Source organism: Homarus americanus, unplaced genomic scaffold, assembly GCF_018991925.1.
Source record: "Homarus americanus isolate GMGI-L3 unplaced genomic scaffold, GMGI_Hamer_2.0 scaffold367, whole genome shotgun sequence".
NCBI classification, from domain to species: domain Eukaryota; kingdom Metazoa; phylum Arthropoda; class Malacostraca; order Decapoda; family Nephropidae; genus Homarus; species Homarus americanus.
In genome coordinates, this window is record NW_024743709.1 from 14,050,145 (window position 1) to 14,066,492 (window position 16,348).

Consider the following 16,348-nt stretch of genomic DNA (forward strand, 5'->3'; position numbering starts at 1 on the left):
ATCAGGATATTATCGTTTTTTTAAAGGATATGCTACGTTACAATCGCCACTGACTTAATTACTCAAGAAGGACGCCATATTTGTCTGGAATGATGAACAGGTGACTAGTTTTATTGCACTGACGACGGTACTGTACTTCTCAATTCACCTGTTTTGGCATTTCCCGAATTCCTCACCCATTTACTCTGTGTACCGGCATCTCAGGACGAGAGCTCGGAGCTGTACTCATGCAGCTGGACACACGAGGGGAATACTTAAAACAGTGGTTGCTTACGCCATTCGTACCCTTAATAACGCAGAAACACGCCATTCATTAACGCACCTTGGAAACATTAGCTGTTGTCTGGGTGTCGCGATCCCAATATCCTTTATACCTGGGGAGTGAAACCTACCCCAAGTTATTATCAAATAAAGGAACAAATAGGGAACACGGCAATAATTATCCCCACAAAAACCTACTCAACTAAATGTACTTGAATAAGTAAGAACAAGTTGAAATAAGTGAATCACAAAAGGGAAGATAATTAATTAATTCAATTTATGGTCTAAAGGGAGTACTGACTAGCAAACAAGAATTTAAGGGAATAAGTGATTGTATATTAAAATAAGAGTGATACCGGAAGGGTGAAAATATACCGTAAAGAGTTAGACCAAACGAATACTACTTTACATAACTATATTACACAGACATACAATATATATACAACAATCCCTACAAAATAGTTAATTCCTACCAAACAGGAGATTCCTTACCACCAGGATCCCTTCCTAGGCCTAACTGAACGTGTCACTAATACCTGATACCACTAGGGCATTGCAGAAGACTGGACAAAGCACTAGACAAGGGTCAAGGCTAGAGAAAGAATGGACACGTCTACCCTATGCCACGGTTTTTCGCTACTGGGGAAGCATCCCCACGCCGTGGAGGAGCGCGTCTCATATCATGTGATCCAGGACATTTGCTAGATAGTTTATATAATTAATTAATACTACTCTTGATTTGACTTAACAGAGTAACACAATGATGCATATTAATAACATACATAAATATACAATTAACCTAAGTAACTAAGAACAATAATAATATAATAAGTACAATTAACAAGTTATCAATAGCTTGTGTGGAATGGAGGCGTGAACATGTGCCTCACTCCATGCGAGTTCCCGAGCGCTATAGGCACGTGACACTGGGCACTTAAGAAGTTTTAAGGATTTACTTATTGGTTATCCCTTAACCGTCCATACGGATCAAGTGGCAGTGAAAGAGCTGTTCCAGGGGAGAAAAAAACTTTCAGGCGGGTCTAACCTGCTGGTATCTGGCCATTCAAGAATTTGTGGCCGTGTTCACGTACTTACCGGGATGAGAGACCGTGGTCACCAACGTTTTGTCCAGGAACATAGCACCAGTGACGTATGCATCTTCGGTCACTCTCTCGCAATTACAAGATGAACAACGACTTGATCCCTTGTGGTCTACAGTCATTTTTGCTCTAGAGTCGGGTGAGGAGGCTGTTCTACCGAAGTTATGTCTTCCGTTCAGTCAATCTGAATAACGACAGGACATACTCCATCGCTCCAAACAGACAGCACAGGGTATTGTTACGGAAATTGTTGTACCTGATACACTTCGTGCAACGGCGTTAACGTTGTACCACAATGTTCTTAGGGCAGGCTATCCCGGGCATGACAAATGTCTTGCAGAAATCAGAAGAAAAAAAATATTTTTTTAATACAAAAAAAACCCCAGTGCAACACATTGTTTAAATGTTTATCGTGTGTGCAGCACAAGGGTACTACTTTTCCACCTACTCCAGTGCTAGAATACCCTACAACGGACTTCCGATTGACACAGTCGCCATTGACTTGTTACAACTTCCGAGGAGTCACCAAGGATCCTCTTACGTACTGGTGTGTGTCGATAATTTCTCTAGATTTGTGATTTTAGTCTTAATGAAGGATAAATCAACAGAATCTGTGGCTCACGCCCTAGCTATGCATCTCATATGCTTTATTACTACGCCCAAGGTTCTTCTCTCCGACAAAGATTAGACTTCAAGAATCATCTTTAGCACAAATATGTCTGCAATACGGCATCCTACAAATCAGGCCTCCACAGCGAGCAATCTACATATCAAGCTTCCTCGGTGACCGCCCAACAAAGCTTCATCACAACTTTTCATCCACAGGAAAATAGCCTTGTCGAAAGAACGAATTGTAAAATCCTGTAGGAAATATTTGTACTTTGTTTGGCTCCCGTAATTGTTTGACTCCCTTAATTGTTTGACTCTATTAATTGTTTGACTCACGTAATTGTTTATTTGATTTGTGTGAGTGGTGTCAATTATTATGATTATTTTTGTAGAATAGAAATGTCAATCTCTAACGGTTATTTGTTACCCCTTGGAAACCCATGGTTCTTGACTTTCCTTGTATAAGATCCTGATTAGGCTGGCAAGGAGGTTATATCCCAAAGTCCAGGCCTTTACAAGTGGCGACATTGGCAGGATTGTCTCTAACCTTAGTTTCTGAGGGTTAACATTCGTTACCAGTGTTTGTTGTAAGTCGCCGAGTGCACGCCCCGTGCTGTCTGAGGCCAGGAAGCAAGTGTTGTTTGGTGCTTCTCCCTTCCTTCTGTTGTGCTAATTTTGTTGCTCTCCCTCGTACTTGGGAAGTCGATTAGTGTTGGTTGGGGGTGCACTGTGGATGCTGCCATAGCATTTTATTGTTGATTGATCTGGTGTAATTCTTTTCCCTGAGGTGATTAAACTGGACTGGGTGCGAAACAAGGTTTCCTCCAGCCAGATCAAACCATTTAATGGTTTGGGTGAGCCACGAAGTAGTTACTTTTGGCTAGTTACTGGGTAAGCTGTTTAATTTGGCACTTTGGCTATTGGCCTTTGGTATTATTATGTCTAGTTTTGAGGAGTTGAAAGATCAAGCAGTGGCCCTGGGTCTGACAGGTGTGGAGGTTGGTCTGTATGTGATTGTAAGGGCGGAAACGATCTTCCTGCTCGTTACCACTGCTAACTCTCTCGTTTGATGGTGCGGACGACACTTGGGACGGTTGGACAGAGGTGAGCTAGATAGTGACTATCTGGGTCACGGGCAGATTCAACCCAGCCGCCATACAGTCACTATCTAGCTACCCCGCTGTTCGTCAAATTCTGGCTGTGATCTCATCATAGGTCCTGGACTCGTGGGCTGTATCCCCAGACCTTCACCTATTGACTGTCAATTCTCTGATCATCTACCACTACCACATACCAGGACCGTCAATTCACCTCATTCCGTCTGTGCCCCTGTGTTCTCGTGCCATTTCAAGACAATCGGCCTCTGTCGCTCGAGTGTGGAGTTGAATGGACGCTTCCCTACCCTGAGTGTGCATCACCGTGTTCCAGAACCTTCCCCCAGGGCCACTGCCGTAGGAAATATCTGTTCATTGTTTGATTCTATGGCTCTTTGCTTCCCTTAATTGATTAACTCCATTAATTGTTGACTACATTTAATTGTTTGAATCCATTAATTCCTGACTCCCATTAATTGTTTGACTCCCGTAATTATTTGTTGTTTGTTGAGTGGTGTCAGAGTTTTGTGTTATATTTTTTATAGTAAAGAGATGTCAATCTCAAACGGTTGTTTGCTATTCCTCAGAAAACCATGGTCCTTAACTTTCCTTTATTAAGAACCTGATTAGTCTGGTAAGGGATTTCTATCCCAAAGTCCCAGGCCTTGACAGTGATCACCCAACAGACTGCCGAGAGAGAGGAGCGCAACAGAGAGAGGGAGAAATGCAACAGAGAAAGAGAGAGGAACGCAACAGAGAAAGAGAGAGGAACGCAACAGCGAGAGAGAGTTCGAATTAGCTAAAGTTGCAGGCAGAAAAGGACATAGAACTAGCGAGGATTAATGCGCAAGGTAGACCAGAATCCTCTGGCCCTATACAAGATAATGTAGTAAAACCTAGTTTGCCTGTTTATCGTGAAGACATCGCCTCCTACCTTGTTAGGTTTGAACGGATAGCCGAGCTGCTTGGTGAGGACCAAGATAGCTAAGCTGTAAGATTGGATAACCTACCGAGTGGTAAACCCGTACAGATTTATACGTCCCTGTCTGCCGACATCACAAGAGATTACTCTTTGTTGAAGCAAGCTCTCTTGCGAGGGTCTAACAAGACTTCTAATGGTTATCTTGTTGATTTCTGCAGAACAAAGATTAGGGCAGGGGAAACATACCAGCAATTTTCAATCCATCTGGGTCGTTTGTTTCAACAATGGCTAGAGGCGTCAGAGGTTGAGGAAACCTTTGTGTTTCTCACCAACTTTATGATATTGGATCAGTTTCTGTCTTCTCTACAGCCAGACCTGAGAATATTCATCAAGGAACACAGGCCAGCGACCCTAGGAGAAGCTGTAGAACTTGCTGTAACTGGGCGACCGCTCGCAACGCCCACCCCAAGTCTCTCACTCCCCCAGTGAAGAACACGAAGTCTCCGTCCTCCGAGGAACCATTCACAGGAGTAGAGAGGAGAAGTTCACCGGCCGTGCGGTGCCACAACTGCGGAGGAGAGGGGCACATTAGTTCTCGCTGTCCCAGGAATCCCCGCGCCTTCAAATCTACCGACATTCATCAGCACAGCTACAAGGTTGGATTCTGTTTGGAAGACAGGCGCTGTCCCTGTTATTGTGTAAGCGGAACCATAAATGGGTCTTGGGCATCTACTGTCATCAGGGAGACCGGTTGCTCGTGCATTATTGTCTCCGAGGAAGCCCTGCCTGACGCTGAGGTCTCCAGCTGCTCAAAGGTTAGTGTCGCTGACTATTTAGGTCATGTTGACCAGTTCCCTGTTGATAGGTGCTGCCTGCGTTGCCCCTATTTCATTGGGTGGTCTAATGTGGTGACAAGAGCGCCCATTACATTCGCTAGTGTTCTCATTGGTAATTTTCAAGGAGTTCGTGATCCTAACTACCCAGAACCCTTAAAACTATCCTCACTGTATGTATATTCTGTATGCTGTATTTATATTATGCTATGTATATTATGTATGTGCTCTATTTATGTATTATTTATTTAGCCTAGCTAGTAGCGTGTGGCAATGTATTTATCAATGTCCCACATGCTTAATTAATGTGCCTGGCGACGTATGGAAGCTGCTAATGTATCACTTGCCATACGTCGTCTATAGAGCAGTTGACAAGTGGACAGGTCGGAGAGCACTACTCCCTTTGTGTACATATCTCTTATCCAGTAAATCGAACCTACAAATCTATACAGGTGTTTGTGTTCGCTCCTGTATATTGAGCTTATTACCCAGAACATTGAACACTCACCACCAGCGCAAGTCTCCTCGCCACCTGCCGACGTCGCCTCCCCTCCCTCACACGCCACCTCGCCTCCAACAAAGGTCCAAGCTGTGGAGACACGGTCGGCGAAGGTGAAACGACTGCATCCCCTGGTTCTGCCGAAATTGCTGCCACTGACTATGACGCCCAAGGAGTTCGCCAAGCTTCAAGCCTCATGTACCACTCTGACGCGGGTGAGGGCGATGGTGACGTCCGGGGAGGAGGATCAGGCTAGAGATAGGTCTGTTTACAAGTTTGCTTGCATTAATGGTCTATTACATGGGTCTTGTGTGTCGTCCAAGCAACCAGCCAAAGTAGGTCGGTTTTTACTGGTTGTCCCTGCTGATTGTCATAGCAACTTTCTCTCTGTAGCTCACGAGAGCCCTCTAGCAGGACTCTGTTCTTCTAGGAAGACTTATATTAAAGTTGCTCATCAGTTTTACTGGCCAGGTATGGGAGCGGATATTAGAACCTTTTGTAGGAGTTGTAATCAGTGCCAGCGTATGTCCTCCAAGGGTAGAGTCCGTCCTGTCCCTCTCATACCTTTACCCATCATTACAGAGCCATTTTTTCGGGTAGCCATAGATTTTGTTGGACCATTCTCACCCCCTTCCTCTAAGAAGCCTAAATTATATCCAGCTAATTTGTTAAAGAAATATCATAGCAAGGCCTATATTAACTTTGCTCGTGTCCTTGACGTCGTTCCAAAGCTGGAGTCAGTCCAGACACTACCCTGCTTGAGTTCGTATGAACTTCAGGCGCCAGACTCGGATGATCTCGGTTGTCAGTTACCGGATGGTATAGAAGAATCCTCTACGACTGGCAATAGGCCCAAGCTTAAACCTGGACTGAAGTGGATCCCACGTGCAGTTCCTTGATACGGCCATACGATATTTGAATATCAAGTTACCATTTATTCTTTTTAATGTGACCCTTGTTTATTCTTTATTTTGCTCTGTATATTTAACCATTTGTTGTAGGATTGTTATATGTTTTGTTGTACTAATCTTAAGTTTTAATCTACCTTACAGTAGAATTTTGTTGGGGGAGCTGTGTAAGGGTGGCAACAAGCGCAATGGTTGTCCGCCGCTTGTTCGCAGCCCCACTAGGCTGGGGGTGGGGGGGAGGGTAGACGGAGGTGAAAAGGTCGCTGCTACCTCGTCACACATCACACTCTCTAACCCTCTCTCACCATAAACTGTTACGAGTTTGATTACGTGGCGCGGATACGTCCGGATACGCCGACCTGCCCCAAGAAACTAAACCTCCTAGTTCTCCAGAAGTTCTTTGAAACTAATGGGATCGTGGGGGTCACCAAGGTGGAACGTCTAAAGCTCCATGGTGACATCAAGATCACCTTCGTCGAGAAGGGCATGCCCGTACAGCTCGCGGAGATCCCAGACATCAACGGCATTCCATTTAAAATGATTGCCTACATGTGGGACAACCTGAAGCTGGGTGTAATCTCCCACGCCGAAATTGCCCACATGGACCAAGCAGAGCTGAGTGAGCTCCTCAAGGGGCAGCAACTTCAAGTTGTGAAGAAGCTGTACGACACCACTGCCCTCATCGGACACCACTCCACCTTACCCGAGGAAGCTCAACTGGCGTGGGTAACTGTGCCAGTCAAGCCCTACTGCAGACCGAAACGGTGTTACAAATGCCAGCACTATGGACACACTGTAAACAAGTGTGAGGCGCAGGAGGACACCTGCTCCATGTGTAGCAACCCTGGACACCGCTACACGGTCTGCCCCAACAAAGTAAAAAAATGCGCTGCTTGTGGTGGCCCACACTACTCCGCCGATCGGAGGGGGTTCATATCTAGGTCTGTGGGTTCATATCTAGGTCTATGGGTTCATATCTAGGTCTGTCTGGGATCATATCTAGGTCTGTGATGGGTTCATATCTAGGTCTGTGAGTAACAGAACTGCTGACGTTATCTTGAAACTTTACCTAGCATTAGTGAGGCCACACATGGATTATGCGGTTCAGTTCTGGTGTCCTTATTATAGAATGGACATAGATTCTTTGGAGAGAGTACAAAGAAGAATGACAAAAATGATCCATAATATTAGAAACCTTCCAAAAGAAGGCTTACATTCATTAGAGGCGTAGAGTTAGGGAGATATGATGAGGTGTACAAGTGGGTAAGTGGGATTAACAAGGGTAAAATGGAAGATGTTCTGAAGCTCAGTAATAACGAAATAACTAGAACAAATGGCTTTAAATTAGATAAATTCCGATTCAGAAAGGATATAGGCAAGCACTGGTTTGGTAATAGAGTTGTGGATATGTGGAATAGGCTACCGAGTGCTATAGTAGGATCGGGGACGCTAGGGAGCTTCAAGACGAAGTTGGATAGGCACATGGAAGTGCTGGGATGGGTGTGAAAGGGATCTGCCCTGTATGGGCCAGTCGGCCTCCTGCAGTATCCCACTTTCTTATGTTATGTTCTTATGTTATGTTATGCCCCAAATGGAAGGAGGAATGCAGGGTAGCCAAGGCTCATCTTGAGAAGAAACTGAGCTACAAAGAGGCCCTCCTTGCTGTACGTTCCCAAGAAAAGAAAAAACCAGCAGAAAAGAAAAACCAAGAAAAGAAAACTCAAGAAAAGAAAACTCAAGAGAAGACGCCCACCACACAGAACCAAGAACACCACGTGGCCCGTGGAGCTGAAGCCCACGTGGTCAACTTCACCGTCTCTGACTTCTTCCACACCTATGAGGACTTAATACACGAGGAAGACGAACAACAAGACCCAAACACAAACGACTGGACACTTCAAGAGAGCAAGAAGAGGAGGAGAGTGAGAAGAAAATCGACATCATGCTAAGAAGACCAAGACATCTCCTCCACACAAGAAACCAAAACACACAATCAAGCCGACCAAGCACTGAATATCCATTGCCCAACCCAACACGCACCTGACGCTTGACCTGACGCTAGCCTGGCTGTGTCTTGTCGCCTCCCGGCCGCGTCCGGGCGAGTTGCTGCTGCCTCCATCTTATAATCCCTCACGCAAGCGGTGTTTAGCCACTGCATCTGTTCTCTCCTCCTAAAATTCACTTCAATCCTCCCTTTATTCTTCCCCTGAACCTCCTTCCCCCCTGTCACTAGCATTTTTCTATTCTATTCTATTCGTCACACATCAGACACTACCCAGCCAGCACCACAGCTGTACTTTTCCCGCTATTCGTTCAAACTCTGGTAGTGTACTCCCCTAGGGCTTGTGGGCTGATTCCCCAGTCCTTCACTATTTGGCTGTCAATCTCTGGATACCTGCTCCAACTACTACCGCGGCTGCCACGGCATCGCCACTTCCTCCAAGCCCTATCCACCGTCCGTGCCCTGGTGTCTCTCCTGCGTGGCAATACATCGCCCACCAACGCCGGCGCCAAGTGAGGAAGCTGCCCTAGACCTTCCCCCTGAGAGCGGGCCACCGCGTCAACGGAACATTCCACCGGGCTGCAGCCGTAGGAAATGTCTGTACTTTGTTTGGCTCCCGTAATTGTTTGACTCCCGTAATTGTTTGACTCCTGTAATTGGTTGACTCCCTTAATTGTTTGATCTCCATTAATTGTTTGACTCCCATAATTGTTTATTTGATATTTGTGTGAATGGTGACAATTATTGTGATTATTTTCGAAGTATAGAGATGTCAATCTCTAATGGTTGTTTGTTACCCCTTGGAATCCCATGGTTCTTGACTTTCCTATTATAAGATCCTGATTAGGCTGGCAAGGAGTTTGTATCCCAAAGTCCAGGACTTTACACAGTGTGAAAAAAATTTAAGCCAAATACAAACCTCAGACGTAGTACATGCGGTTACACTTTAAAGGGTACACTCAGAGTTCGTACCCAGGGATGTCAACGATATCCCGGACACATCTGCTCAATCTGGAAACATCTTTTTACTTTTACTTTTATTCTGTTCACGACTCATCGGCTCGTTAGCCGCTTGGGCGATCGGTTACTTCTCTGTTACGCACTGTTGGCAAGTACTGATCATGTACGGGCCCCTGAATGTATCTGAACCTGTTCCAGTGCTTGTCAAGTCGAGTCTTGTAAGAGGTCACACTCATTGCCGTCACAACACTCTCTGGCAGGTTGTTCCACGACTTCACAACTCTTATTCCGAAAATGTTAGCCTTCTTAGTTTTCTGGACTTGCGGGCTTCTTCAACCTTGAGCTGTGACCCCTTGTGAGGCGAGCGTCTGCCAGCTCCAGGTAAGGACTCTCAACTGAGCAGTGCTCTTTGAGCTGCTTATACACCTCATTTAGGTCTCCCCTTGCCCGTCTGTAGTATAAACTAACAATTGCAGGCGCTTTAATCTCTCAGGGTAGCTGAGGTGCCGAAGTGCTGGCACCAGCCTGGTGGCCCTCCTTTAGATATTTTCAATCAACTGACAGTCTCTAGCATATCTCAGGGCAAATGAGGTGACAGTTTTCCAGGTGGGGAAGCACCGTGCTCTTGAAGAACATTAATACCAGTGATAAGCTTATTGTTGCTTTAATTAACACAGGTTTAAGACGTGTGGATGCCCACCTCTTCCTTGTACACACTCTTTAATTAGCCCCTAATTTGCATGTTGAAATTGTGATTTTTTTTTCTCCTTTAACTAGAAGCAATGCTACGGCATACTGTACTTCTCTTGTTATTCACATTCCAGTGTTCTCACCACATGACAAATGGAACCATTTCCAATATATGTAATGACACACTTGTGACCCTGGATTAACAAACTGAGCATCATTAGTGCCTGATTACTTCTCATTTGTTTTAGCAATGGATGTTCCTAAGGTGAGGTCACAGTGTAAATCGTCATGTCTATTTTTTTGTTTTTTACGGGATTAGCCCACCCAGGCACAGGTTACTGACCCACATACGCGTTTATTCCTGCTGCAGAAGGAATATGCAAACTGGCACGCATACAAACGACTGCTCGTACAGCACTTACACAATGTTTTTATACACCTAGTTCCACAAATACCGTGTTTCATGCACATCTTCATAACGTGTGATTTGTTCTTGACCAACCCAGTGTCAGTTTACCATGCCAGGATGGTGGTAAGCACTTTGTAGTTCAAGCTTATTTATATATGGCTTCAGTCTATTGTGAACTCACCAGTAGTGTCATCATAAACTTGCCAGACCATCATATTTTTTGCCTTTAATTTGATTTTAACTTCAGATCTGACATCATTATTCCTTAAATGTTAATATTGCTTCCAGCAAACTCAGTCTAGTGTCTGACAATTTAACATTAATTACTTATTTCAATGTAAATCAAACCCCCTTCATTTGAAGATATTTTTTTCTCTGGGTTTTTGTGAGCCCTATTTTTGTTGTAACAACTTTCAGTCTCATTTTATCAATTTTATGTATGTTTTCATATTCCAGACATGTCTCTCCGAAAGTTGCAATTGTAAATGTTATAGCCCTGAAATGTAAGGCGTTTAAAGCTCGGAATTCAGACTTTTATCAATTGGTTGTAGATTTCTCACTTCATCTACAGCACATTTTATCTTTCATGACATGGATCGGCATCCATAGGTATTATGTTATATTACGTAGTTAGTTTATTCCTCGTAGAACTCAGAGGGTGGTGGCCGAGCAATGTATTAGCCCCTGTCTAACAGACGGTGATACTTATATAAATGTGAGTTACATACATTAGGTTTATATAATTACATCACCCACGGTAACATTCCTATGAGCCGTGAGAAGTTATCAACTGGACATGTGACAGTGTATTCCTACTGTGCTCTCACACATTTACTGCAGAGTCATCAATTAAATAGCTAACTATCGCCAGTTCAACTCCAGTCTCTGAGCCACTGATACATGTGCTCTAAGAAGATAGTATTACCCAAATTCGTCCATTATTAACGCCCACAACTCATAGTGTTAATTTCGGTGATATCCCAGTTATCGTGCAATAGTTTATTTTCTTAATAAATGGAGAAAGGGCCATTTGGGTTCGAAAAATTAAGCCATAAATATTTATGAATGTTGTTTCCAGTTCACCTCTAATTAGTGATTCCACAAGTAACTGGAAACAACAACAACAACAACAAGACTAAACAGTTTATTGAAAAATACATGAGCACCAAAAGGTTGAAGATATATAGTTACATAATTGGGGAATGGGTCATTAAATTGACAAATAATATACAAGTAAAATAAATTAAACAAATATGATACATAATAACTAGGTGGAGAAAACGTCATACAACAGGGCATTTCAACATAGTAACATTGCAGACGTAAGATTGGTAGGGAGTGAACACAATGGTTGACTATGAGGTGTTGAAAATTTTAAAAATAGCTGGGATTAGGCTCTTCTTATAGCGATGAATACATGCTCGCATGGGCTGGATGCAGTTGTGGTGTCAAACAGCAATTCTCGTACGAGGGATGTTGGGTGGAAGCAGGAGCTGTTGTAGTTTATTTAGCCAGAAAAATATAGATACAGAGTCGATAATAACAATATTGACATGGCTGAGCCAATTGAGAGTCTTGAGCTCTCTTAATGGCACCTGATATACGGGTATAATGTACATTTATCTAAAAGAAAATGGTATGTAACATTTAGTATCATCTGGAATAATACACGTAACATGGTGTTAGTAAGAAAATATCCGATTGTTACCACGATTATCACTTCGTTGTTAATTAATTAATTTATTTATTTATTTATTTATTACATTTGTATTATAAGTATATACATATTTTACAGTGGAGTTGATACACATTAATATGATGAGGGAAGCAATACAACATGGTGAAACAAGAGGACAGAGCTTTCAGTATCATGTGGTGCAGAAGCTTCTCTGCAAATTTGTAAATGAGGTCATAGTGATGCTCAGAGAGAGCCGAATGAGTGTGTTGAGCGTTCCTTGATATGTGGAGTAGGAAGTAGAGAGAATAATTTTGCACGCCCTCTTCTATACTGTTTCTAGTGGTTTCCGTTGTGTGGTATTTAGGAAAGGAAGACCAGGCAGGGGAAGCATAGGTGAGCTTAGGAAGTATGAATGTTGAGTAAGCACTGAGGACTCCGAGGGACTTGAGACAGCAGAAGAGGTGGAAACGAAAACTGGAGGATTAGACAATTGCACTGACATGTATTTTCCACTTTAGTGTATCTATAGAGACGCCAAGGAAATTGGAGTCCACAACCTGGAGTGTGTTGGGGCCCAAAGTAATGGAGGGAGATGGGACAAGGTCTTGGTTGTTGATGGCCCAATTCTGGAGACTGTTCAATATATTCTGGAGGGCGGTGTAGTCAGGAATCGAGCTGTTCACACTGATCCCAATGTTGGAGTCGTCGACACATTTCCAACAAGCAGGAGTTTTTCACAGAGCTACATTGATGAGCATGGGGAAACATAGCAGTTCCATCTCGGTACCTTGAGGGACACCACAGGCGAGTGACTGAATGGTGGAGACAGCCCCTCGGAAGCGTACGGCTTGGCATCGGTCACTAAGAAAGTCTGTAAGCCATGGTATAAGACTTTTCCGAAACCCGACGTCGATAGCTTTGTTAAGGATTAAATTGTGGTTGCCTAGGTCGAATGCATTGGTGAAGTCAATGAAGGCGACAGCCAAAGACGTCTTTCTTTTTTCCATATGACGGTATATGTAGACGAGAAAGTTGGCATGAAAGTGAATGGCGGAGGAAGTTTTCGTATTTCGTATTCGTATTGCCAAATTACTTAGGATCTGTTGCCCCTGCAATATCTGCATAGGCCCAATCAAAAACGAAACTTTCGCTGATTAAGCTGGGTATTACGTTGATGGCTGTTATCGCCACTGGCTTATTATGCTGGTGTCAGTGCTGACGTACGCTGCCTTGCCCGAACAAACATTAGATCTCTCAGCCTGCGACCACGCCCCCCCTCCAACGCGACCTGTGACCAGTGGCGTAGCTAGAGTGTGTGCCGCCCGGGGCGGCCCTTGAGTTTGCCGCCCCCCCCCGCCCCCCCCCCGTGCCCCCACAAAAATACATATTGCACAGTGACTCACTCATATATATATATATATATATATATATATATATATATATATATATATATATATATATATATATATATATATATATATATATATATATATTAAATAGTTTGTGTACCATTATAATATTACTGTACTTTCACATACTCAAATATAGTATGCTTTAAATACACCCCAAACATACTTAAACTTTATAAGTAACAGTTAAACAAAAAGCAAAAACGACATATAGGATAGGGAAAAAAGTAAAAAAAGTGTAAAAAATTAGGACCATCTTTATTTCTGAAATGAAAACTACAACTTTCTACAAAGTAACTTTTCTTGTTTTTTTTTTGGCAAATTCTTCAATGACATTGTCAAAAACTATTTCATCTGTCAATTGTCGCTCTATAGACAGTATGGCAAGATTTCTCAACCGCAAGGTGCTCATAGTAGATCTTAAGTAATTCTTGATCAGTTTTAGTTTCGAAAAACTCCTCTCACAGGTAGCAACACTAACAGCAATTGTGAGGAAAATCCTCAGCATTATTACTATATTTGGAACCGAGTTCCTAAGGTTATACTTTTGAATAAACTGCAAAAGTTCAAGGGGGCCTTCTTTCCACGTCTGTATTCTGTCTTTAATAGTTATAGCAGCAACAGCAACAAAATGCTGAAGTCTTTTTCTCTCAACGAGGAACTCCTCTTTATCAATGTCGTCGTGATCGTGATCTATTTGACACTCATATTTATCATCCAAAAGATTCAATGGGGTAAGGAAGGCATATTTCTCAGCAAGTTCATGAAGCTGTTGAAATCTCAAAGTTATTTCTTGGATCACTCTGTCCAGCGAAGAAAACATTTCTCTCCTCAATTCAATGTCGTATGGCAATTCAGCATCTCGTGATCCTTCACCAAACATTTGTTTCTTCTTTTTGGGTCGACGCTGACGCTCCATGACTATCCCCAGATCATTGAAAATTTCTTTGGCATAGTTTACTCCATTACTCACTAGCTTGTCCCTGTTTTCAACTAGAAATGTTTCTAATGCCCTGAGTTTTATATCACATTGTTGTATGTTCAAGCCCTTGGTTTGGAGGTAAGTCTGTGTGTCGTTAATTTCTAGAAGGACGGGTCCCCACAGGCCAAGAAAGCACAAAAAGGAAAATGATTGCAACGCACCAAGTAGAACACCAGCATCTGCCCTGGTAGCTGTATTTTCTTCTTCACCAGTTAACTTTTCTAGGGCACTTAAGATTTTTGAGAAATGTTTCTTTACAACACTTACAGCTTCTCCCCTCGCACTCCACCGAGTTTCTATTATGCGCTTGACACTTTGACCAGTGACTGAAGTTAGAACATCCCAGCGATGGGTTGATGAAGAAAAAATACAAACAAACGCTCCACACATCCAAAAAAGGTAACAGAATTCACAGCAACAGAAGCTGCATGAACACCCGCCAAATTCAGCGAGTGATTTGTACAAGCGACAAATTCTGCTTTTTTATTAATTTCCTTGATACGTTTCTGAACACCAGTATGAACACCAGCCATCACCGCAGCATTATCATATGCTTGCCCTCTACAATTTTGAATATCAATTCCGTCTTTCTCTAATTTTTCCAAAATCATCATTGAAATATTCTCGGCGGTTTTACCTTTTGTTTCAATGAAATCGACAAATGATGCCACAACCTTCACCTTATCTCCATCGATCATAACATAGCGTAAAACTTGGCTCGTTTGATCCTTATGTGAAATATCAGGAGTGCTGTCGAATATCATGGAAAAGTACTTTGCTTCTTTTACTTGCTTGATGACTTTGCTTCTTACGTTTTCTCCCAAAATTTCTATAAACTCGTTCTGAATAGTAGGAGACAGATGTGGGTCAGGTGTTAGGTCAGACACGACAAGGATTAACTTGCCGCCGATACAAAGGGATGGATTAACGTCTCCAGTAGCTGCAGATATGGGTGATGAGCAGACCCAAAAGTGCCGTGCCGCCCGGGGCGGACCGCCGCCGCCCCCCCCCTAGCTACGCTAATGCCTGTGACGTCGCCAGATGTGGCGGGGGGGCGGTGTTTACCGCCGGCGTCAGTGCTCGCACCGCCGGGAGTGTTAACCCCTACTGGCGTCAGCACTGGCGAGTGAATACTGGCATGTGAGTGCTGGCATGTGAGTGCTGGCGTTTTGCTGCCATACCCGAACAAAGATTGGGGGGTGGGCGGCGTTTACGGACAAGAGTTCCTGCTTCTGCTAAATGTATTGTTTAAAGGGTGGCATGACCGCCTAGACTCCAGGAGATCTCCCTCTCGAGTGATGCTGTAAGGAGCAGCCCTCTGCACGCACTGGTAAACACCGACTCATAATCCTGTCCAAGAATTTGTGCTGAGACAATTTACGCAGTACTGTTGTCTCTTGGAACACCATACTGATCTGCATTGACCCGCACTTGTAAGTACAGCATAAGCGATGACATACCCCTTGGTACTGAAATATTGTTGACTAATTACGTCTAATAGTTTCTGCCTAACCTGGAGTAATAAGACAATGCAGAATAAAGCGAAGCTAAGATTAATAGAGGTATGAACTTTGTGTTATGTAAGTATGTTTAATAAATTGTAATTAAGATAAAATTGTGTGAGACTAACTAATTATGTATCAGATGAATCACCATGCAGGTTTTGACCACATCAATAAATACTGAATGCGTCAAAAGGCTGGTTTCAATCATTCCCTTCAACTTGCCAGTCACCTGAACGTCCTTAACCAAGGCGTTTAAAATGGCAATGAGTAGTAACTCATTTAAGGATTGTGGGCTGGTTGACTTGAGTACTGATGACACGTATGAGGTCTTTAAGTCAACTGGGCATTTTACTTGACTGAGGTAAGCATTGATGATGGTGCAGAGGGGTTTAGCTAGTGCTGGGGAGAACACCTTATAGAGTTTCATTGGTATGACAATGGAGGTGGTAGAACGCTTTAACTTCAGTTTGTCCAAACGTCTTGCTAC

The 16,348-nt window shown here is 43.3% G+C and overlaps 1 protein-coding gene across 1 annotated transcript; it reads right to left on the minus strand.

Moving 5' to 3' along the window:
* Nucleotides 1–12,699: 12,699 nt before the first annotated feature.
* LOC121877282 lies at nt 12,700–13,089 on the minus strand. The gene has a single exon (XM_042382959.1). The coding sequence runs from the start codon at nt 13,087–13,089 to the stop codon at nt 12,700–12,702; it is 390 nt and encodes a 129-aa protein (XP_042238893.1).
* Between the last annotated feature and the right edge of the window lie 3,259 nt (nt 13,090–16,348).

Coding starts and splice junctions, on each gene's coding strand:
- LOC121877282 (XM_042382959.1), bottom strand. CDS start 13,089: ATGCAGATATTGCAGGGGCAACAGATCCTAAGTAATTTGGCAATACGA.